Raw genomic sequence first — 24,664 nt, 5'->3', positions numbered from 1 at the left:
ACAACCCCACCGGCCCACCCCTGACCGATCCACAGCCCACCTGCGATCCACCTGCCTGTCGATTTTCGATCTAAAACACGCCCGAACCCCGGGCAAATAAGATTACACCAAATCCATTATTACACAAAATAAGATTTTTCATCATAACCTAATCATGAATTTAACGATATGATACAATAAAATATAATACAATAGCTAACAACCATTCAAACAAGCTACATTGTTGGGAAAAATGTTTCAGATATACCTAAATTTCTATGAAATTTGTTGTAACGCGCCTCAATTTTGCGTAGCGTCCTATGACCCCCTCGACTATTTATTATCATATTTTCGTAACATATATTTATCCAGCCAAACCACTGCGTGAATACACGCACACTGAGAGTGATCTATCTGGATAAATATATGCCACAGAAATACGATAATAAATGGTCGAGGGGCGTCATAGGAAGCCCCGCAAAGTTTACAAATTTCACTAAAATTTAGGTATATTTCCGACTCTTTTCCCTACAATGTTCAAATGTAATGTACATAGGCCCCAGCAGAACATAGAGATTGATGCATCATGTAGCAGCACAACAAGGTACCTTGAAATTGAAACAAAATTTTGAAAATTTGAAGTCAATTGAGAACTTCCATTAAAAATGGAGTAATAGTATTTATTATTATTATTATTATTATTATTATTATTATTATTATTATTATTATTATTATTATTATTATTATTATTATTATTATTCTGATCCTACTTTTTGCTTATGGCATAGTTGGTTTTGCATATTTCTTTATTGTGAAATTTGTTTTGACAAATTTTCTTTGTGACCCTTTTTTTCATAACACTTTAAAGAGCTCAAGTTGCTACTTTCTCCGGGTAAATTTCCAATAATAGATTTATAAAGTTTCAATTTTTATGTTTTTTTTTTTTCCAATTTTTGGTGTACCTGTTATATAATCTTGCATAGTACTTGGGATACATGTATGCGGTACCTGTATTAGAGCGCGACTAAGTACTTATTAATATTTCATATTCAGAGCTCGAACCTAAGTTTATGTTTTTTGTGGAGTTTGTTTAGCAGTCTTTCTTTGTGACCCTTTTTTTTTTTTTTTAGAACACTTTAAAGAAGTCAATTTGCTACTTTTCTTGGTAAATTTTCAATAATAGATAGATCTGTCTATTCATTTTACTTTATAAAGTTTCAATTTTTATGTGTTTTTTTCCCAATTTGTTGGGATTCAGGTGTCCGGTACCTATATTGGAGCGCGGGGAATACTCATTAATCTTACATAGTAGTAGTATTTTTCACAGTTTCTTGTTTCAATAAGTTTAGATCTGTATATTCATTTGACTATATAAAGTTTCAATTTTTAGGTGTTACTTGTTTGCTAATTTTGGTGTTCCTCTTATAATCTTACATTGTATTTTTGGTTTGCCGGTGTCTGGTATCAGCATTAGAGCGCGACTAAATAGGGATTAAGATTTCATACCCAGAGCTCGAACCTGAAGTTTCTGTTTTTTGTGGGGTTTGTTTGACAATCTTTCTTTTTGACCCTTTTGTTATAACGCTTTTATGAGCTTAATTTGCTACTTCTCATGGTGAATTTCGAGTCATAATCGTATTAATAACTTTGATATCAGTAATCTTTTTCATTAGTTTCTCGTTGGGTTCCTAAGTCTAGTGCGTTGTGGTTACTCACTTTAGAGGCGGACTTAGAATTTTAAGTTGGTAAAGTTGCTGCTATGTGACCAGGAGGTCACGGGTTCAAGCCTTGGAAACAGCCTCTGGTAGAAATGCAAGGTAAGACTGCGTACGATACACCTTTGTAGTGGGGTCCTTCCCCGGAAACCGCACATTGCAGTAGCTTTAGTGCACCGGGCTACCTTTTTTTTTTTTTTATGTGTTCTGGATTCTAGAAAAAGGCAGCTTATTGGATTCATACATGGTTCGAGTTGAAGCTACTAGATTCTGTCGAACCTCGTAATAAAACCGTTGCTCCTCCCCTAACTCATCAATTTAGATCTGTTTATTCATTTCGACTTTGAAAAGTTTCGATTTTTATGTGTTTTTTTTTCTTTTTTCAATTTTGGGTTCCTTTCGTAATCTTGAATATTTGGGATATGAGTCTTTATATCACTAATCTTTTCATAGTTTCTCGTTGGGAGTTCCTACTCAATTTTGGGTTCCTCTTATAATCTTGAACGGGATATAGATCGCAGTGATATTTATAGTTGTTAGCCTACCACGGGAGGTTGTGGACTTGTGGTAGAATAGTAAGTACTCCTTTGATCGGGAGCGTTTTACTCCCAAAGTGAAACTTTTGGCGTCAATCCAAATTAGTCGGGTCACAAAGCAGGTCTTATAACGTTACTGGGTTTGGATGCTGCTAACTTTTGTTGCGCGCACTCTCAAAAAATGTTGCCTCGCCCATGTCAGATCCTCCAGAAATGCACTGCTTTTGGAGGATCCGATATTCACCGGACAACATTTTTGAAGAGTCCTAACAACATAGCTGCAAATTTCTCCTCCTCAATTTGATAGCACCAGATCTACTACATTTCTCTCTAGTTCTTTTTGCTAGGAAATGTTTAAAATTTTGGCGTTTTACTGGTTTCGTGGTCGCTATAAAACTTGTATGATTTTCGTTCGACTTGTTGTCTGCTATACGACCTCATGTCATCCCTTTGTTTTTGCTCTCATGAGTGATGTTTTTGTTGGACTATCGAGGCAAAACATGATTTTCACCCCTATTCGATTGTTCTTTTGGCTGATAGGATTGGCGTCAAAGTTGCTCGGACTCTCCAAAAATGTTGCCACCGGTGTCGGATTCTTTAAAAATGCACTAAGTTTGAAGGACCCAACACACGCCCAATGACATTTTTTGAAGAGTCCGAGCAACATAGGTCAAGGTGATGTCCCATAATTACAAATTTTAAGTTTTACAGATGGTCTCCAGATCACGATTATGTCGAAGTTGTATCTTGTATCTGCCCTCCAATGACTATCTATGGATAGTGATTACCTATGTTGTGCAGATTCTGCAAAAATATCGCCAAGTACGTGTTGGATTCTCCAAAACCAGTGCATTTTGGAGGATCCGACATGGCGGCTGCTGCATTTTTTCGCCTTTCCATCGCAGATAATACAGCTCTCTGAGTGTGTTTTTGATCTAGATAACGAGCTTTTCAACTGCGATTTCATGATCCGGTCATACAAATGTATTCATTCATGCTCCGATTGCTCCTTCCTTGCAGGTTCTAACTAAACATCTGCTACATCAAGTCGAGAAAATTTGAAAAATCATGGCGCAGACATTAGAAGCCATCAAGGGTGGTGGAGGTTCGATTAAAGTGGGAACTACTGGGAAAGTCAGCACCTTGATGTCGAAAGAATTAGATTCCAAAAAACCGTCTTCTCAGACGCCATCATCGTCTAGGAATAAATCTCCCACAGTTTGCGGTTTCATTGCCGGTAGCGCGATTAGTCCAAAGCGAATGAAGCCGAGAACATCAAGCGACGAAGCGAGCAGCAGCGGAACAACATGTAAGCATAGCAATAAAAGCCCTGAATCGTTAAGGAAGACGAAACACAACAGCAGAAAAACACATCAAATTCCAATACTAGAATCAGAAAACATGTCGGTAGATGGAACTCCTATTAGCCAGCTGAAAACTGACAGAAAGGGACATTACAAGGTGGAAATCGTCGACGTAAAATGCAAAAGTATGGACAGAACTTGGGCTATTCCTATAAAAAATAGCCTAAAGAAGCTCGGTTTCACAAAGCTATCGGAGAGCTCGGTCTAACTCTATGTTGCTCGGACTCTTCAAAAATGTCAGCAGGTGCACGTCGGATTCGCCAAAAGTAGTGTATTTTCGGAGAATCCTACACGTTGTGGCATCAAAAGTGAAGAGTCCGCGCAACATCAGCCTTTAGATTCGTGTAAGTGAATCTCGAAATAGCAGCTGGTGTATTACATTCTGCAACTTCTACCATTGAACACAGGCTAGGCATCATCAGCTTACTAGTCCTCCTTTTCTTTTCGGGATCGGCGACGAACGCAACTTGACGTGGCTTATGAACTATGTTACTCAGACTCCTCAAAAATGTCGGCGGACGTTGCATGTCAGATCCTCCAAAAGTAGTGTGCAACATTTTCGGAGAGTCCGAGCAACAGACTTTGTGATGGTTTAGCTGTAGCTTATTGAAGTACTCGATTTCACGCAACACGAGCGATCCAACGGTCCCTCTGCTGCCTATTTCAACAAGAGGATTATTTGTAGCATTCTTCTCAGTATACTCAGATTTTTGCATTATATGTGGAACAATTATACTATAAGGTCGAAAATTAAGTGTTTTTTATGAAATGTGAATTGGTTATTTTGGTTATAAAGTGAAAACTATAGGCTTAAATGAAGATAGGGAGGACCTATGATCACCCTATTCATGTGCTTGTAGTTAAAAAAAAGCCTTTAAATTTGCTCAACTTCTAACTACTTGTGCATTCATTATAACTTGAATAGGATGGTGATGAGTTCGGAGTAACTGGTAAAGTTGTTGTCGTATGATCAGGAGGTCACGGGTTTGAGCCTCGAAAGCAGCCTCAGGCAAGGTTGCGGACGATACACCCTTGTGGTGGGGTCCAGTCCTTCCTCGATCCCTGCGCATAGCGAGAGCTTTAGTGCACCGGACTGCCCTTTTAATAGGATGGTGATGTGTTTGGAGTAATCGGTAAAGTTGTTGTCATGTGACCAGGAGGTCACGGGTTCAAGCATTGGAGCCTCAGGCAGAAATGCAAGGTAAGGCTGCGTATAATACACCCTTGTGGTGGGGTCCAGCCTTTTCCTGAACCCTGTGTATAGCGGGAGTTTTAGTGCACTGGACTGCCCTTTTAATAGGACGGTGATAGGTTTGTGTTTAACCTTTTGTTTGACAACTTGTGTTGTTGCTGTTGATCCTAACATCCTATGGTCAATGGTGGAGTCGGAATTTACGGTAAGTTAAACGGGAGTCAAAGTATAAAGAAGTAAATGTACGAAGAAGCCGATGTAATCTTTTGTTTTCATTGTTGAACCTAACATCTTACGGTCAGTGGTGGACTTAGAATTTTCACTAAAAAGAGTCGAAAAGTTGGTGTTTCTCTATTGAACCTAACTTTCAATGGCTACCGGGAGTCGTAACTTTCACTAAAGGGAGTCAAAATATAAAGAAGTAAATGTGGGAAGAAGATCATCCTAGATATGATTGTTATCGTAAATACATAGAAGTCAAAGAGATTCAACATACTTATAAAATTTGTACGCAAAATTCGGAAAAGGGCCCCACCACTAAAAAAATATTTTAATCATGTAAAAAAAGTGTAAAAATAGTATAATTTTCCGTCGACGAGATGAACCCACTGGAGCAAAGATGGCTCCGCCATTGGGCACGTGTATGTATTATGCCGAACAAATTTTCTGTAGTTTCAACTGATTTCATTACTTTCAGGTCGAATTATAAATACACATTACATAATATAAAACAAATTATATCATATGATCATATTTACTCCGAACCGATTAATTTTAAATTCTGAATTCGTGAGTATTTTTACTTATCAATTACTTTTTTTTTTTTGGTTTCCCATCCGATGTTCGGTGTCCGCATTGGAGCCTCGACTAATTTGGATCGCGCGTTGCAGGATCCATTAAGGTGACAGCGTTCCCAACAGATTAGTAACTTCTAAAGTGACAATTGAGACTAATTTAAGATTTAATCTTGAAATTACGATAAGAGAAAGTTGCTCGGATGGAAAGCACCGATTTACAAAATCTTGAAATTAATAAATGTAATTTCTTGTTTTATATTTATTGATTTATTGAGGTGGTCATGTGAAAGATGAAATATTTCTTTAGTGGGGTCACAAGTATATTGAAAGAAAAATAAAAAAAAATATATATATATATATATATAGTTATAGTTATAGTTATAGTTATAGTTATAGAAAAAAATCCGATAGTTTGGAGTTTAATTTCAAAAAGTTTCGATATTTTATACGATTATTGAATATCCAAATTTGAATCTGTCGAGATACATAACTAGTTCCTGATACATCCAACGACAATATCTTTTTCCTTTGTAAAGATACATAATTAGCTCTCGATATATTTTCTTTAATTTTGTGTCTGTCGAGATACCTAATATATTTAATGAAGATACATTTTTTTTTACTTTGTAAAGATATATAATTAGCTCCCAATACATTTTTTTTTTCGATTTTGAGTCTAGCGAGATACATAATTAGCTCTTCATTCATTCTTTTTTTATTTTTGTCCGTCGAGATGCATAATACATCCAACGAAGATACATTTTTTTTTTCCATTGTAAAGATACATAATTAACTCCCAATACATTTTTTTTCGATTTTGAGTCTGTCGAGATATATAATTAACTGTCGATACATCCAACGAAGATGCATAAATAGTTGAGATTCTTGTAATTACTTAGCTCCTAATACATTTTTTTTCGATTTTGAGTCTGTCGAGATACATAATTAGCTCTCGATACATCCACTGAAGATACATAATTAGTTGAAATTTTTATAATTACTTCGTAAAGGTAGTAATTTATGTAAATATGATAAATTAAGGTGTACGTTTATGTTTTTTCTTTTATATCTTGGGCTTTTTTTAATTCATTTTCCATTTCAAAAAAAGAAAAATGAAAAAAAGTGGTAAAACTTTATCAAAGCCAGGTTTCGATCCTGGGACCTGTGGGTTATGGGCCCACCACGCTTCCGCTGCGCCACTTTGATTTTCATGTCAATGTCTGCCATCCAAAATTACTTATATGTATATTGTTCATTTTTCTCCATTATAAAAACAATGATTTATTTTTATTTAGCATCGAGTTTAAGAAAATAAAAAATTATATTTATGAGCTAAAGTTCTAGCTCAAGAAAGTCGAAGTATATACTTTATTCGATATAAAGTCTTCTTTTTTTGGAAGATCCGCTAAAATAATGAAAAAGATTTCTGCATATACGTCAAAACCGGTCAATAATATCAGAATCTGAAATATTAAATCTTGTAAATCTTAAATTAAAGTTACCTCATGATCTTAAACATGTCACGGAAAAAAACTGAAATTCAAAAGTTATTCTATCCAAAAAGCAATATAGTAATTCCTCTGTTATAAAAAGAATGATTTATTTTGACTTAGTATTGAGTTTAAGAAAATAAAAAATTATGTTTTCGAGCTAAAGTTCTAGCACAAGAAAGTCGAAGTATATACTTTATTTGATATAAAGTCAATTTTTTTTTGAATGATCCGCTAAAGTAATGAAAAAGATTTCTGCATATACGTTTAAATCGATCAATAATATCATGATCTGAACTTTTAAATCTTGAAAATCTACATCAAATGTATCAAACGTGGTCTTAAACATGTTACATAAAAAGTTCAAATTAAAAATTATTCTATCAAAAAGTAACATAGTAATTGCTCCTTTTAAAAAAGAATGATATATTTTGATTTAACATAAAGTTTAAGAAGATAAAAAATTATGTTTTCGACCTAAATCTAGCACAAGAAAGTCGAAGTATATATTTTATTCGATATAAAGTCATTTTTTTTAAAGATCTGCTAAAATAATGAAAAAGATTTCTGCATATACGCCCGAATCAGTCAATAATATCGTGATTCTTTATTAAATGACCTTTTCAAGTCTTTTTAATTAAATAGATTACAAGTTTTTTTCTTTTTTTAGGGAAATGACTCATTTTTTAGACAAATCTATTATCTATCCGATCGAAATATAGACAGATCGATTATCAATTCAACAGATCGATTATCGATCCGCCCTATATATGAACAGATCGATTGTCGATCCGTCCTATATATGGACAGATCATTTATCATTCGTTTATCGATCCGCCCTATATATGGACAGATCGATTATCGATTCGCCCTATATATAGACAGTCGATTAGCCTTATATATGGACAGATCATTTATCATTCGTTTATCGATCCGCCCTATATATGGACAGATCGATTATCAATAAATACGCTTCAAACTTTCTCAATAAATAATATCAGAATCTGAACTTTTAAATCTCGTAAATCTTAAATTAAAGTTACGTCAAATATATATCAAACATGATCTTAAATATGTCACGTAGAAAGTTTCAATTAAAAAAATAATTTAAAAAAGGTAGTTCACCTTTTTTTTTTTTTTTTTTTTTTTAGATAAGGTAGTTGATATTTTTGAGGTTCAAAAAGATCACTTTTAACCACCACCACCGACAACAATGGCTTCAATTCCTTGTACTACTACTACTTCCATTACTCTAAACTTAACTAATTCTTGTTTATCAAGATCCAATAATTTGTGTACTAGAGTAAAATTGAATTCTTGTTTTATTGGTGGTGTTTCAAGAATTGGAAGATGGTGTAAGGTAGCTAGGGAGTTAGGACCAAGTTGTGGTTCAAGAACAACATGTTGGTTTAATTTCAGACAGAATGCTGAGACTGCTGGAGTTTATGGGAGTCAAAATCGTGATGATTTTGATAGAGATGATGTTGAACAGGTGAGGGGTTTTCTTGATTTTTTGTATAAAAGATAGTGTGTCTACGTTCATGTTTACTTGTCCACTGTTGACGTGACAAGCATTTTAAGAAACAATGATGTACTTGCATTATCATATTATCTTGTTGTGAGTACTGTTATGTTGAACAGGTGAGGTTTTCTTGATTTTTTGTATAAAAGATACTGTCTTTGTCAACCTTTACTTGTCCACTATTGACGTGACACGCACTTTATGAAAGTGTTATCTTTACTTGTCTACTATTGACGTGACACACTTTAAGAAAGTGTATCTTTACTTGTTCACACGCTTTAAGAAAGTCTATCTTTACTTGCCCACTTTTGACGTGACATCCAGTGGTGGAGCCACGATTTTTGTGAAGGAGGTTCAGAAGTAAACATATGAACGTGTCGAAGAGAGGGGGTTCAACTTCTACTGTATATACATAAAAAATTATAAATAGTAAAACTTTTCGCCGAAGGAGGTTCGGATGAACCCCTCGGCCAAGTGTAGCTCCGCCCTTGGTGACACCACACTTTAAGAAAGTTTATCTTTACTTGTCTACTATTGACGTGATACACACTTTAAGAAAGTGTGTCTTTCCTTGTCTACTATTGACGTGACGCACACTTTAAGAATGTGTATGTTTACTTGTCCACTATTGACGTGACACACACTTTAAGAAAGTCTGTCTTTACTTGTCTACTATTGACGTGACACACACTTTAGGAATGTCTTATCTTTAATTGTCCGCTATTGACGTGACACCTATGTTGCTCGGACTCTTCAAAAATATCTACTGATGTGTGTCGGGTACTCCAAATATAGTGTATTTTTTGGAGGATCCGACAAGGGTGTGACAACATTTTTGATGAGTCCGAGCAACATAGCGTGACACACTTTAAGAAAGTTTATCTTTACTTGTCTACTATTGACGTGATACACACTTTAAGAAAGTCTATCTTTACTTGTCTACTATTGACGTGACACACACTTTAAGAAAGTATATTTTACTTGTCTGCTATTGACGTGACACACACTTTAAGAACGATAAAAATAGAGGTAATTTACTATATCCATCCAAGAGGAGCCTTGGAGTAACAGGTAAAAGTTGTTGCCATGTGACCAGGAGGTCTCAAGCTCAAGTCTTGGAAACAGTCTCCGATAGATATGTAAGGTAAGGTTGTGTACAATACACCCTTGTGGTAGGGCCCTTCTCCGGACCCTGCGCATAGCGGGAGCTTTAGTGCACCGGGCTGCCCTTTTTTTATACTTTGAATAAATGGTGTACTTCTATAATAGTATTATCTTGATGTGATTACTGTTTCGATGATTTTGATAGAGATGATGTTGAGCAGGTGACATTTTCTTGATTTTTCTCTAAATGCTAATCTTGATTGTGTTAAAATTTTATCATTGAATTTGTTGCTGTTTTTTTTGTGTTTTGGAATCATGGGTTCAAAATTTAGTATTTGTCAGAAAAGTTTAGTAATTTCTATACAACAACAACAACGACATACTCAGTGTAATCCCACAACGTGGGGTCTAAGGAAGGTAGAGGTAGGCATAGGTTACTCCTATCTTGTAGGTAGAGAGGGTGTTTCCGATAGACCTTCGGCTCAAGGTAGTTTAGTAACTTCTATACAACAATAACGACATACCCAGTGTAATCCCACAACGTGGTGTTTAAGGAAGGTAGAGGTAGGCAGACGTTACTCCTATCTTGGAGGTAAAGAGGTTGTTTCCGATAGACCCTCGGCTCTAAGGTAGTTTAGTAATTTCTGTATAGATAATATACAGACTATGTGCAAGAAATGCTGGATCAGTTAAAGGCTTTATCTGTATGTTGGAGTATAGATGAGTTCGATATTTAAATTTGACGTGTTGAGCTTTTTGTCTTCAATTTGTCTCAGTAATACTGGGTCAGTTTTGCAGTTGTATGTAGGAGATAGTCGAGTTCAAGATTTAAGCTTGATGTGTTCAACCATCAAACATTTTATCTTTTGGAATTGAATGCATTCGACATAGATGATATATATAATCTGTGTTGGAAATGCTGGTTCAGTTGAACCCGTAGCAAACATACTTACATCTGACTCTACGTGGGAGTATAGTCGAATTCAAGATTTAGAAACACTGATTAAAGTTAGTCGAGTTCAAGATTTAGAGACAGTGATTCAAGCGCTAGACTATGGTGGTTTAATTTATATGTCGTTTTCTTTTTCTTTCTTGAGCAAAGTCATGAGCTTTATGAATAACAAACTACATTAGTTACTGAGAAATATATCTCGCAACAAACTCTAATCGACAAAACTGTAGTGTGATAACATACTTCTTTTCGATGATTCAAATGCTATATGTATTATATGTTACTGAATCTAACGAGTTAAATTTGTACGGAAGTAAAACAGAAACACCGATCTACATTGTGTAACATTTCAATGTAGAGTGTACGGCTGGTATCTCTGTTGATTACTGTGTATAATCTATGGACCAAATACACGGATAGCCCCTCAAACTTGGCACAAAGTTCTCACCTCAACTTTCCGACTGACCATTTGGATACCTTCACTTGACAGAGATGTGTCTTCTGAACCCACGTGTATGAGATGGCAGACACGTGTATGACATTTTGAGCCCGTATGTTTCTCTGAAAGTAATATTTGTTGGTCATCTGTAGGTCAGGAACACAGCTAGTAAGAGGCAAAGGAGTTCAATCGAATTTCTCTTCTACATTGTTTTCAGCATGACTTCTTTGCTACTGTACTTGTTTTACTTGTTTCTTCTATGTTTCTTCACTTGACCCGAGGATTTATAGAAGCAGCCTCTCTACCTTCACTGTAGGGGAGCCTTGGAGTAACTGGTAAAGTTGCTTCCACATGATCAGGAGGTCACGGGTTCAAGCTTTGATAACAGCCTCTGACAGAAATACAAGGTAAGGCTGCGTATAATACACCCTTGTGGTGGGGTTCTTCCCCGGACTCGAGCTTTAGTTCACCGGGCTGCCTGTCTGCCTTCACAGTTCACAAGGAAGGAGTAAGGCTGCGTACACGCCACCCTCCCTTGTGAACGGTTACACTCGGTATGTTGTTGTTGTTAACCTGGGGTTCAGAAGTTACTTTATGTCGCAAATTCAAATCTCAACGTTTATGTTTTGAATCCTCTTATATGAATTCTTGGTTCCGCTACTGCTGTAGATAGTGCCTAAGTTTCTTGTTACTTCTTGCAGTACTTCAACTACATGGGCATGCTTGCAGTCGAAGGAACGTATGACAAGATGGAGGCACTTTTGAGCCAAAACATACATCCTGTCGATATTTTACTGCTGCTGGCTTCCACTGAAGGCGACCTGCCAAAAATCGAAGAGCTACTAAGAGCCGGAGCAGATTATACTGTCAAAGATGCAGATGGACGTACTGCTCTTGAAAGGGCTGCTAACGATGACATCAAAAACTTCATCGTTAACTTTAAAGCCCAAAAGGCGTAAGAGTATCAAGTTTTGTTATTAGCATTAGTTTTGCTCATCTTCTTGTTATCGCCGTATTTTTAGATCAACGCTATTTTACCATATTTGTCCTGAGCCGGGGGTCTGTCGGAATATACTGGGTGGTATGGTCAGGAATACACTGGGTGGTTGTTGTTGTTGTTGCCATTTTACCATATGTGAGCTTATGTTATGTATCTGTTTTGGGAGCTTTGCATGCTTCAGAATGTATTTTGTCCAACTACTTATAAAGTTTGCTTTGCTGGTGAAGTATTGGACCATTTCTCGATTTGCGTGTGCCATCCTTGCGCAAGGATCATGCTAATATTCTCTGTATCGTTATAATTTTATCAGATGTCCCCGAATGAACGCTAGTTAAGTATTGGACCGTTTCTCGATTTGTGTGTGTCATCCTTGTGCGAGGGTCATGCTGATCTTCTCTGTATCGTTCCAATTTTATCGAACGCCTCCGAAGGGACGCTGGTTAAGTATTGGGTCATTTCTCGATTTTTCTCTGTGTCATCCTTGCGTAAGGGTCATGTTGATCTTCTCTGTATCGTTCCGATTTTATCAGATGTCCCCGAAGGAACACTGGTTATGTATTGGATCATTTCTCGATTTGTGTGTGCCATCCTTGCGCAAGGGTTCCGATTTTATCAGATGTCCCCGAAGGAACGCTGGTTATGTATTGGATCATTTCTCGATTTGTGTGTGTCATCCTTGCGCAAGGGTCATGCTGATCTTCTTTGTATCGTTCCAATGGTTAAGTATTGGACAATTTCTCGATTTGTGTGCCATCCTTGCGCAAAGGTCATGCTATTCTTCTCTGCATCGTTCTAATTTTATCAGACGGCCCCGAAGGGACGTTGGTGAAGTATTAGTTTCTTGTTTTCCTATGTTCTTTCATGTATTGTTGCTAACAATATTGTATGTAGTCATAGTTGAAGATGCAAAAACCCAGTCATCATTACTATAAAATTGCGAAGTTCTTACAAACGTCTCATCAGAAATTGGCTCGTCGATAAGGGACCCACATAAATTAGCGACTTTCTGATAGTTCATGACTATACCTAATTTCAACTTAATGAATCGTATCATACTATATTTTTTTTGTCAAGAAATATATTTATCGTTTTTCTTCTTTTCTTTTTTTGCCTTTTTATCATTTTGACAGGTAAAGTTACTGTCATTTGATCAGAAAGTCATGAGTTCAAGCCTTAAAAATAACCTTCAGTAGAAATGCAAGGCTGCATACAATACACCCTTGTAATGGGACTCTTTCTCGGACCCTCACATAGCGGGGCATATGGAAAGGCAATGAAAGTAACTCTATTTTTCTCAAGTGCAACTCATAACATCAATGTGAATAAGACCTTCAAATTCATTATAGCAAAATCTCACCATTGGTGAAGCCCATTATTGACTTTTAAAGGTCCAAGAAGACATTATGTCCAAGAAAAAGCTCCACCACGAAGGTGTATCGTCTCGCAGTCTTACCTTGCATTTCTGCAAGAAACTGTTTCCAATATCTGAACCCCAGACCTTTAGTTTACATGACAGCAGCTTTACCAAATGAAAGCTTGATATTTAAGTGGAGAAGAGTAATGGAACAAAACCATGTATCGCCGTTTCAAATTGCGGTTTGGTTGTTTTGTCGTAAACGTCTGATATTTAAGTGGAGAAGGGTAGACCAACAAGATCATTATCCTTCATAACTTCAAATCGTGGTCTAGTTCAAAACAACAACAACAACATGCCCAGTGTATCCCCATAAAGTGGGGTCTACGGAGAGTAAAGTGTATGCAAACCATACCACTATCTCAGCTGAAATAGAGAAATGATAGAAAATCAAAATAAATACATGAGAAATGATAGAAAAGGAGAAATATCCATACTACTTGAGGAAAATGTGAGTGCAAATTCACTAGTTATGTTATCACCTAATCTTCAAATTTTACATAATCCCATTCATAGGAGAACTACTAAGAGCTTATAAACTATCTGGAGCCAAATATGAAAAACTACGAAAGCAATGCCCAAATCTCGAGCCGTGAGCTCGCGCTGGTAAACTTGGCGTAACAAAATCCTGATCGTCTGCGAGTAAAAGCATCCAACATCAAGCCAATCAACGCGAATGACACCTCCATCGAGCATTTTAGCAACTTTCATCCTGCTGAATTCTCGTGAAGTAGCACATACTCTCGGCTGCAAATTTGTCCCGTCAACACATTAATGCAAAATGTTCCAGGAGCATTTACGAATAATCTAGGGGTCGTTTGGTAAGAGGGATAAGGATAACTAATCCCGGGATAAATTTAGAAGAGGAGCTTATCCCACGTTTGGTTGGGACAAAATGCATGGGATAATTCATCCCGGGATTAGTTATCCCGATATTGTAATGTTTTTCTTATCCCTCCTTGAGGGTGGGATAACTAATCCCGGGATTACTTGTTTTTAACCAAACGACCCCTAAATAGGATACAGTCAAATCAGAAGTATCAAGTGTGAAGTCCTTTAGGCGGAAGCAAATGTAAATGAAAGAATATCAGAAAACAAGCTAATTCAAACTGATATAATCAACTCTCCGATCATGTTTAAGCTGTGGGAGAAATTACATTTATGATAAAATTAGCAATTGGAGTCAATGATGTTGATGGGAATTGAATTAAAAACAAAAACAAAATACAGATTTATTTAAACTATCATAATTTTTAGACGATAAAAATGAAGCGTGTATATAAAAGCAACTGGTAACAGTTCGCGAAAGCAACTTACCTACTATTCCCAAACTTCAGGGTATCCTTTTCAAATAGCTCATAGTATCTCTCAGGCTCAATCCGGTTATCCTGCATGCAAGAAAGTGAGGGTCATTGAACCATAAGGAAACCAATCATTACGCAACCTTCTACACGAAGAGACTAGAAATGCAAAGCATGAGACTCACGTTAATGAAAGTGCCATTAGTACTTCCAAGATCCATTACATATGGCCTATAGTCCCATTAAACAAGCAATTGTCAGTAAGGTATATATAGAGATATATGTCGCAAACTTCTACCAAACAACTGAGCACCACAATCGCACCTTACTTGCTTCGATGAAGTACCATCAGGATTGTCCTTCTCAACTTGCCTATAATCCAAATAACCCAAAAAAAAAAAGGAAAATTAAAATCAAATTAACTGCCGAAAACTGAAGCTGAATGAATTAGTACTTGAGATTATATTGTACCTGTACTGGAGGACAGCATGTTGCTTGCTGCACGATGGGTGATCCGTAGGGATGTCCGCAACCCTCCTTTCTCTCCCGAAAAGATAACAACTTTGGCGATGAACATACAGAGGCTCTAGAACATACGGAAAGTACATTAGATAAATCATTAAGCGCCACCATTACATATCCATGAGGATGTAAGATCAGAGAAAAGGACAGTAACCCAATGGAGGGAAACTCACAGAAGTTGATTTCTTTTGTTTTTTCTTTGGGAGGGGGGATGTTGAAGCCGATCAAATATGCAGACAGACTGATTCATAAATTTTCGAATCATTGAGAATTGCACCAAAAAAATAATACGGAAAAGGGAAAAATATACCCTTCAAGTATTGGAAATGGTCCTAATATACCCTCCTTCCACCTATGGGCTCAAAAATACCCTTGTCATCCACCTATAGGCTCTAATTTAGCCTTTCACTTAACAGAAACCTTTAAAAAACAATTAGTATTTTCATTTAATACGTGGCAGTTTCTTATTGGTTGGAATTTTCATTAACTAGAAATTTAATAATCCCCAAACCCAACCCGGATCCCACTTAAAATTACCCGACCCAGAGACCCGAATATAACTAAAGAGGGAATCAATTAGACATCCTCTCCTATAGTTGCTAAGTGACCCTATCACGCTCCTATCTAGTTTAAGAAATGTAAGACTGCCCTCTTCAACTTTAACATGTGGCTATAGAATAGCCAAGTTTTTTATAGTGATATTAAGGACTAAGACATTGGCATCTCCTGAGTTTTTTTTCTCTACCCTTGTTTCTCAATGAATGGAGAATTGTAAGATCGTGGAAAGTCACGACTTTAGACATATTATAGAATTGGATAAAATGCATGAATCAGTTTACAAAAATAAAAGAAAAGACCTATAAAAGAAAGTCATCAGGGTCATTGGGTCGATTCATCCTCAAAAAGCATACCATTCTATGCGACTCTTAGCAAATACAGGTTTCTGGAAATACACAAACTAAGAGGATTATTTAGCTTGATTAAACTGCTGGGTATCTCAGTCAGTTCTGCCATATCCCATCTGTAAAGGCAAGCAAAAGTCGGATGGGATGTTGAACATGACATAAGCCTACCGCTTGAATTTAGGGCAGTATCAGGTGTAATGGACGTCATCCATACTTCATGTTTCTACCGATCATATTACAACGAACAAAGGCAAATAAGTACGCAGTCCGCCAAAAAGAAAAAAGGAATGCATGTGTAGCTGGTAGGTGCACAGGATACTCAATGAGCAGGTTCTCACCACTATATGAAAAAAAATAAAAACCCATGTAGTCAAATTTTCACGAGTACAATGTGCTAGGAATGAGCAGAGTGACGCTACAATTGGTGAAAGCACATACAGATGTTTGTTGTACTTTAATATTAGAAGATATACTAAAAGAAAAAAAGAAAAAAAATGGAGCCATGTATCAATTCAAAAGAAACATACATTCTGACGTAAGAACGAATAAATAGAAGGATCCAAAAAATGTACCATTAAGGACTTCACCACCCTTAAAAACATACAAGCGCCATCTTATGTCGGGTTTTCTGGCATCTGGAGGCTCATTGAACAGTAGTGTTATACCTGACATGAAACAACATACAATGAGAAAAAGGCAGGTATAATACAGAGGTGTATCTCCTTTGTTAGATGACAAACATGAAACAATGCCCTATGTCCTCTCATGTTCGAACATAGAGCAAAATCTCCTATAGTACACAAGTTTTTCATTTTCTATTCAGCCATTTCTCTTTAAGATATCCACAGTGTATGTTAACAGTAAGACCACCTTACCAGTAATATGAAAAATCATTAAACCTTATTACATTTGTGAGGGAATCAAGCTTGCAAAGTTACAAGCTGATGTCTAGAGCACCCACGTGCTCAAAAGCCTCATGAACTCACTTGATAGAGTTTCATCCATACTGCAAAATCTAGCTCTCAGTTTCATTAATTTGTTCGAAGAAGGCATACACATCAAGATTATGCACGCTCAGTTCCAAAACCGACTTCAAAATCAATCTGTATGGTCTTTCCATACCAGGCAGCAAATAATGATTTTATGGAATGTAAATGAACTTTACTTATGAAACATAAACAGATTAAATAACTTCCCTTTAGTCTAGAACATATCCTCTGAATCCATGAAGCATTAAGTAGGTGGTTACCAGCGGCAATAATAGAATGACGAACTTGAAGATCTTTTTATAAGATTACAGAAATAAGTTCCATGGGCAGATTACCCAAAAATCCACTGAAAATTTGAATGTCCTAACTCTCGGCAGAAAATGCATTACAACTTGCAAAAGAAGTGACTGCAATAAGAATGTAAACCCATTCATCAATTTAAAGCCTTAAGCAACTTTAGTTACTAGTCATTACCTCTTACTCTATTAGTTTCTGCTGCAAGCTTTCCAGAGAGCTCAAACGAAGGCTTATCCTGTAATCATACCACCAAAATTATGTTACTACAATCATCTAATGAATTAACTATCAGAAGGCAGTAAGATCCACATATCCACATAATAACAATCAGTTAAAGTGAGAATAAACACAGATCATCTTCACTCCAACTTCAGGAAGTACACCCTTTTTCTTTGTAATTTAAAACAAAAATAAAGGAAACCATGGGTCTAAATTAATGGAATGAAACTCAAGGTAATTTGGGAAGAAATAATACTTTATTTTTAGCTTCCAAGGCCTCCTCAGCTTCCTTCATTTTAGATAAGGAGTCATCTTCACCATTCCTGCCCAAGCACAATAATACTGTTATTAGCAATTCAAGCATTATATATTTTTCACAAAAATTTAAATCTATATGCAAGCACATCAGGAGAGCAAACTAGATGTTTACGAATTATAAATCTTTGCACCAAGTAAAAGAGAATCTAAAATTTCAGCAGCAAGCAGCAGCATCCATAAAACAAAATCACACTATTGTCCCGCTAAACACAGTACTTTAAGGCTTTAAGAAAGTTCAGAATCAATATCTGTATGGGGACATAGAGTAAGGTAATAGATTGAAAGGTCGAATGACTAATGAGCTTATAGAGCTAAGTGCCTAATATATGGTAACATAACCCGTTACGACCATCCATCAGTAGTCCAACAGGATAACACAAGAGGACCTTGAGATTTACTGCCCAAAATTCCACAGTTTAACAGCCTAGTACAAACATTTAAACTCCTATTAACTGAGAATCGTGTTAAGCTTCTCACAAAGGACACATTCCAGTATGTATGGAATATGTGTTGCACCATTTACCAGGATTCAAAAGTAAAATTAATCAGAGAATGCAAAATACATGTAAATATGTAATTGTGATGCTTTATCCTCAAGACCAACCTTGCATGCAGACACACTTACAATTAATTTAACCTTTTTCCTATTAAGACAAATGTAATTGTAGTTGAACTAACTCCTTGACTGCAAGTAAAACTATTCATAAGAGGGACTGGAGCAAGTCTAAACCCATCTTGCTCAAACAAGCATGAGAAAGATGGTCATTTACTCCAGAATGTTCAGAATTCATCAAAGCATGAGTTACCTTCCTATGACCTCATCACAGCAAGGAAAAAAAAGCATGATCAGGTAAATATACTAAATAAATAATCTGATGGAGACATAAGACAGCAACTCACCTGTGTTCACCTCTCCTTGAGTTTGTTGCCTGCAAAACAGAAGCACCGAATAAGAGCTCAACTTTAAAATTTAAGTGAAGTGTAAGCTATGCAAATAGAATGCATTATCAATTAAATGATAAATCTCTCCTGAAGTTGCATAGGGGATCTTTCATGTGTAAGACACCTCGATAAAGTTGTACAGAAATTAGACATGGTGTATTGTTGCAATTCAACAACAACAACAAACCCAGTGTTTTCCCACAAAGTGGGGTCTGGGAGGGTAAAATGTACGTAGTCCATACCGCTACCTCCGAAGAAGTAGAGAGGCTGTTTCCGATAGACATTGTTGCAATTCAAATCTACAAATGTTCTCTGCTATTTGTTTAGGTGGATAAGCACAGCAATTTTAGTTTTTGAAACATCTCATCCAATTTGAATGAACTTGCCTGACCAACAAATTAATAGGCCAAAACTATTTTAATTAGTGTTGTTCCATGCAAGGATTTCCGTAAGAATCAAACAAAGAAAAAAGCAAAATCACTGTTTACTTAGGTACTCGAGAAAAAGAAAAAAGGGGACATCAACCATATTTTCTTGCTTTAAATCTTCCATTATTACGCTGCTTACCAGTCAGTCTGGAGAGAAATAAAATGCAAGGAATACTCAGCAGTGAATTTGTCGAAGGAACAGTTTTAAGTTTTAAGGTTTGTCACAGGAAAATGAAATGCAGACATGGTTTGTTTCATATAAATAAAGGTTACTTAATGTGATCGAATATCACCAGACACCTCAGGATGTGCTCTACTATCAGCTGCTGCAGGTGATCTCGATCTGTGCCGACTTCTATGCTGCCGTTCTGAAGGTGAAGCTGATCGACCATTTCTTGACTTATATGATCCATTATCTATTGAGTCCTTTCCTGATTTTCTCTCTCTCCTTTCACTTTGCATCACTCTGTCAGAATCATTTTCCCTGAGTGTCGCCCTATCGCTAGATCTCCCATGATTTTTTCCAGGCTCCCGCTCCCTCGACTTCTCTTCAGCTTCTCGTTCTGCTCTCCTTAGTCTTTTTGTTCGTGGTGAGGGTGAGCGAGATTCAGGCAACATTCTGTCAGAATCCTTTTCCCTATGTTTAGCCCTATCACTAGATCTCCCGTGGTTCTTCTCAGGCTCCCGCTCCCTCAATTTTTCTTCAGCATCTCGTTCTGCTCTCTTCAGTCTTTTTGTTAGTGGTGAGGGCGAGCGAGGTTCAGGCAAAATTCTGTCAGAATCCTTTTCCCTATGTGTAGCCCTATCACTAGATCTCCCATGGTTCTTCTCAGGCTCCCGCTCCCTCGATTTTTCTTCAGCATCTCGTTCTGCTCTCCTCAGTCTTTTTGTTCGTGATGAGGGTGAGCGAGGTTCAGGAGACTGCAACTTGGCACGTCTAGGAGACCTGGCTCGGCCTGAAAACTTCTCTCCCTGTAACAACTTCAAATCTGGAGACCTTGAGTTAGCTCGTTTGGGAGACCTTACGCAACTTGTGGGTTTCTCTCTGATCGGGGAATGAGATGCAGGGGAGAATGATTTTCGGCGCTTTGGGGATCTATTGCGACTAGAAGGCCTCTCTCGAGCAGGTGAAAGAGGAACAGGAGATCTTGACCTTGCACGTCTCGAAGGCTTCTCTGCTACAGCTGAACTTGCAGCGTGTGAACTCCTTTTATGAGCAGGTGACCTTTCCCTGCGTGAAGGGCTCCTCCTGCGAGGAGATCCACGGCCCCTGGCAGGTGATCTAGAGTCACTGCGTCCCATTTTAGAGGTCGAATGAGCATATGAATCTTCTGAGACAAAAACAAAAAAATATAGGATTATTCTGCAGAAAGACCCATAAGAGCAATCAAATTGAAATTATTTGACAACAAGTACAATATCCATCACTCTTTTTACACACCCTATCCATTTCAAGCAATTAAACAGCAAAAAAGACTACTTCTTTAACAGTACTTAAGTTTTTGAAAGAACTAACACACATACACAAATTACATTTAGCGCAATATGCTTTCATATCCTGACAAATATAATAATCCATTTGTTTTGATTTACATGATACTGTTCATACTCTATGTGACTTTCACTACTTTTCAAGCTTCAATTTTGATATTTTGATGCAACCTCTTCCGTAACAAAATAGGTTACACCGTTATTCTAATAAGTTCTTCTACAACCACTTGATAAAACAGCACCACATGCCCAGTGTAATCCCACAAGTGGAGTCAAGGGAGGGTAGGATGCATGCAGACCATTATACTGATGAGTTCTTCTACAACCACTTGATAAAACAACAACAACATGCCCAATGTAATCCCACAAGTGGAGTCAGGGGAGGGTAGGATGTACATGGACCGTTATTCTAATGAGTTCTTCCACAACCACTAGATAAAACAACAGCAACAACATGCCTAATGTAATCCCACAAGTGGAGTCGGAGTAGGGTAGAATGTACGCAAAACCTTACCCCTACCTTTTGGGTAAAGAGATTGTTTATGATACTCTCTCAGCTCAAATGAGCTTAACCACTTGAAAAACAACAAGAAGACGTGCACAGTGTAATCCCACACGTGGGATTTGGGGAGAATAGGACGTAGGCAGACTTCAACATTACCTTTTGGGTAGAGAGGTTGTTTCCACCAGAAATTCAGCTCAAAGATACTTAACCACTTGATAAAACAACATGCCCAGTAGTAGAGAGGCTATTTCCACCAGAAACTCAGCTCAAAGGAGCTTAACCACTTGATAAAACAACAACAACAAAATGCCTTGTAGATTAGAGAGGTTGCTTTTGATATAAACTCAGCTCAAAAAAGCTTGACCACTTGATAAAACAACAACAACATGCCCAAGTAGGGTCTGGGGGAAGTAGAATGCATGGTGACCTTACACTAAATTTTTGGGTAAAGAGGTTGTTCTCGATAGACCCTCGAGGCCTCAACTCAAAGGAGTTTAACCACTAAATAAAAACAACAACATATTCAGCTCGACCTTTTGGGTGGAGTTGTTGCTTTCGATAGAAATTCAGCTCAAAGTAGCCGAACCACTTGATAAAACAACAACATATTCAACATAATCCCACAAGTCGGGCCTAGGAAGGGTATAATGTACACAAACCTTACCCCTACTTTTGTAGAGAGAGAGGGCATTTCCAACAGACCTCGACTCAAAGAACATTATCCATTTAATAAAACACAACACCACATTAATTTAGACGTAATTCCACATATTAACCTTGTTTCCAATAGACCCTTAGCTCAAAGGAGCTCAACCACTTGATGAAACAACTGCAACAACAGCATGTCCAGTGTAATACCACAGGTGGGAAAAATAGGGAGGTTGTTTCCAATAGACCCTCAGCTCCTTCTCAGCTCAAATGCCATTAACCACTTAATAAAACAACAACACCTCATTAACTTAAACTTAATTCCGCACATTAACCTTGCTCTTTCTAGTTAACAAACTCAAACCTAACAACTCCAACAATAAGTAAAAAGGGCAGCCCGGTGAACTAAAGATCTCGCTATGCGCAGGGTCCAGGAGAGGGTCCCACCACAAGGGTGTATTTTGTACGCAGTCTTAACTCGCATTTCTGCAAGAGGCTATTTCCAAGACTAGAACTCGTGACTTTCTGGTCACATGGCAACAACTTTAACAGTTACTCCAAGGCTCCCCTTCACGCAATTACACAGGGCAGCCTGGTGCACTAAAGCTCCCACCATGCATAGTTTTTGGGAAAGGGTCTCACAACAAGGGTGTATTGTACGCAGTGTTACCTTGCATTTCTGCAAGAGGCTATTTTCAAAACTTGAACCCGTGACCTCCTGGTCACATGACTGCAACTTTAACAATTACTCCAAGGCTCCCCTTAACGCAATTACTATTAAAAGGAACCCGGGTGTACTAAAGCTCCCATTATGTGCAGTTTTCGAAGAAGGTCCCACCACAAGGGGTGTATTGTACACAACCTTGCATTTCTGCAAGAGGTTGTTTCCAAGGCTTAAACCCGTGACCTCCTAATCACACCACAACAACTTTACCAGTTACTCCAACGCTCTCCTTCAACACTAACTAAATATACCAAATTACACACAACGCTACACAGTACACAACATTTACTACTCCAAACAAAAACACATTTTGCAAATTCAACCAACAAAAATTAACCTTCAAAAAATCTCTCTAATTAGCTTTAAAAACTTTACCTTAAGTATCCTTCAATTACAAAAAAATTAAACTAAAAAAACAAACGCAAAAAAAATAGGAAAAAAATTGCATCGTGTATGAAAAATCGAAGTTATAATAAATTTATTAATTAACTTATGTTAATGAAAGTTTTACCTAAAGTTGAAGAGGATTAGGGTTTGCCGCGCATTGGGAAATTGGAAGAAACTGAGTAAAAGGGATAGTGATGAATGAGAGTTTCGGATCTTTTGGGTTTATTTGGGCCTGGATTTGTAATGGGCTTATGGGCCTGTTTCTTAAGAAAAACATGTTGGGCTTCTAACAGTTTGGATATAGAAAAAAATGTTGGGCAAATAATATAAATCTCGATAGTTTGGAGCTTACAACAACAACAACAACAGCAAACCCAGTATATTCCCACCTAATGGGGTCTGGGGAGGGTAAAATGTACACAGTCCATACCACTACCTCGGGAAAGTAGAGAGGTTGTTTTCGATAGACCCGATAGTTTGGAGCTTAATTACAGAAAATCCCGATATTTTGCATAATTGCTGAAAATCTCGGTTTTGTATCTGTTGAGATACATAATTAGCTCCAAATACATTTAACGAAGATACTTTTGGGTTTGTCGTGCATTGGGAATTGCATGGAGAGCTAATTATGTATCTCGACAGACCCAAAATTGGAATTTTCAGTAATTATGCAAAATGTCGGGATTTTCTTTAATTAAGCTCTAGAGTGTCGGGATTTATGTTGTTTTTCTGTATGTTTATTGTTAGAACTTGAGTCGGGTATTTCGAAAACAGTTTCTTTGTCTCGATACGGTAGTGGTAAGGTCTGTGTATACTCTACCTCCCTGGACCCTACTTGTAAGTAGGGGTGGCGTTCGATATCCGATTTGGTATTTTTAAAGTTCGAGTTTGGTAATTCGGTATTTGAATGTAGATACCACGTACTATATTTATAAACATCGGTTCGGTAATCGGTAAATTAAATTTTTGTTCAGTACAGTATTTGGTAATATCATATTAAAGTTGGAGATGTGCAAATGTACGTTTAAACTTCAAAGGTATATTTAATAAAAATTTTATTTAGTATTATTTTTGTTGTTTTTTATGAATATATTACCAAGGTTCAAGAGATTCTCTGGGATGACTAATACTAGTGTCTATTGCGTTGATTAGACACACACACATATATTTATATAATTGATATTCGGTTAATACCGAATACCAAACGGTATTAATATCTTGTACCAAACTGAATCCCGAATATCGAAATATTTGAAATTTTACTCTCAAATTACCGAATACCAGATATCAATTTTTTCAATTCGATTTTTGATATTTTATGTCGAGCATTGGTTATAATCAATCACTTTTTTAATACAATCAGCATTAATAACCCCCACCTTCTACTTTTACCAATCAATGTTTTGTGTCAACCTCCACCAACCACCCAAACAAATAGTATCACCATAACCAACCATTTTTGTATCACTATACATCACATGTCA

At 37.1% G+C, this 24,664-nt stretch overlaps 3 protein-coding genes and 5 non-coding genes across 15 annotated transcripts; 2 read left to right on the top strand and 6 right to left on the bottom strand.

The window, feature by feature from the left end:
- The first annotated feature begins 565 nt into the window (after positions 1 to 565).
- On the top strand, positions 566 to 4,385 carry LOC107845324. 5 transcript variants are annotated; one of them, XM_047398316.1, is made up of 3 exons: positions 760 to 871; positions 2,771 to 2,905; positions 3,251 to 4,385. In XM_047398316.1, the coding sequence occupies exon 3, from the start codon at positions 3,299 to 3,301 to the stop codon at positions 3,800 to 3,802; it is 504 nt and encodes a 167-aa protein (XP_047254272.1). In that variant the 5' UTR covers positions 760 to 871; positions 2,771 to 2,905; positions 3,251 to 3,298; the 3' UTR covers positions 3,803 to 4,385. The 5 variants fall into 5 exon arrangements, with proteins under 5 accessions (XP_016545068.1, XP_016545064.1, XP_016545065.1 ...); XM_016689582.2 differs by lacking the exons at positions 760 to 871; positions 2,771 to 2,905 and adding an exon at positions 566 to 583; XM_016689578.2 differs by lacking the exon at positions 2,771 to 2,905 and having other exon boundaries at positions 611 to 1,796.
- A 2,332-nt stretch (positions 4,386 to 6,717) lies between these two features.
- Positions 6,718 to 6,789, bottom strand: TRNAM-CAU. Its single transcript has one exon. It is a non-coding gene; the product is annotated as a tRNA-Met (tRNA).
- A 1,260-nt stretch (positions 6,790 to 8,049) lies between these two features.
- LOC107845643 (protein LHCP TRANSLOCATION DEFECT) lies at positions 8,050 to 12,316 on the top strand. The gene is made up of 2 exons (XM_016690073.2): positions 8,050 to 8,565; positions 11,792 to 12,316. The coding sequence occupies exons 1-2, from the start codon at positions 8,287 to 8,289 to the stop codon at positions 12,047 to 12,049; spliced, it is 537 nt and encodes a 178-aa protein (XP_016545559.1). The 5' UTR covers positions 8,050 to 8,286; the 3' UTR covers positions 12,050 to 12,316.
- Positions 12,314 to 12,416, bottom strand: LOC124888199. The gene has a single exon (XR_007046330.1). It is a non-coding gene; the product is annotated as a U6 spliceosomal RNA (small nuclear RNA).
- Positions 12,417 to 12,422: 6 nt separating this feature from the next.
- Positions 12,423 to 12,525, bottom strand: LOC124888197. The gene has a single exon (XR_007046328.1). It is a non-coding gene; the product is annotated as a U6 spliceosomal RNA (small nuclear RNA).
- Positions 12,526 to 12,533: 8 nt separating this feature from the next.
- LOC124888198 lies at positions 12,534 to 12,636 on the bottom strand. The gene has a single exon (XR_007046329.1). It is a non-coding gene; the product is annotated as a U6 spliceosomal RNA (small nuclear RNA).
- Positions 12,637 to 12,810: 174 nt separating this feature from the next.
- On the bottom strand, positions 12,811 to 12,911 carry LOC124888202. Its single transcript, XR_007046333.1, has one exon. It is a non-coding gene; the product is annotated as a U6 spliceosomal RNA (small nuclear RNA).
- A 1,004-nt stretch (positions 12,912 to 13,915) lies between these two features.
- Positions 13,916 to 23,435, bottom strand: LOC107844081 (FHA domain-containing protein DDL). 4 transcript variants are annotated; one of them, XM_047398315.1, is made up of 12 exons: positions 23,305 to 23,422; positions 21,578 to 21,704; positions 19,726 to 20,756; positions 18,956 to 18,984; positions 17,994 to 18,060; positions 17,696 to 17,753; positions 16,805 to 16,897; positions 15,277 to 15,391; positions 15,130 to 15,177; positions 14,991 to 15,036; positions 14,822 to 14,892; positions 13,916 to 14,251 (listed from the first exon to the last, which is right to left on the bottom strand). In XM_047398315.1, the coding sequence occupies exons 3-12, from the start codon at positions 20,725 to 20,727 to the stop codon at positions 14,212 to 14,214; spliced, it is 1,569 nt and encodes a 522-aa protein (XP_047254271.1). In that variant the 5' UTR covers positions 20,728 to 20,756; positions 21,578 to 21,704; positions 23,305 to 23,422; the 3' UTR covers positions 13,916 to 14,211. The 4 variants fall into 4 exon arrangements, with proteins under 4 accessions (XP_047254271.1, XP_047254270.1, XP_016544063.2 ...); XM_047398314.1 differs by having other exon boundaries at positions 19,726 to 20,753; XM_016688577.2 differs by lacking the exon at positions 21,578 to 21,704 and having other exon boundaries at positions 19,726 to 20,753; positions 23,305 to 23,435.
- Between the last annotated feature and the right edge of the window lie 1,229 nt (positions 23,436 to 24,664).

Source organism: Capsicum annuum, chromosome 10, assembly GCF_002878395.1.
Source record: "Capsicum annuum cultivar UCD-10X-F1 chromosome 10, UCD10Xv1.1, whole genome shotgun sequence".
Classification (NCBI taxonomy): Eukaryota; Viridiplantae; Streptophyta; class Magnoliopsida; order Solanales; family Solanaceae; genus Capsicum; species Capsicum annuum.
This window is presented reverse-complemented; position numbering and strand designations above follow the sequence as displayed.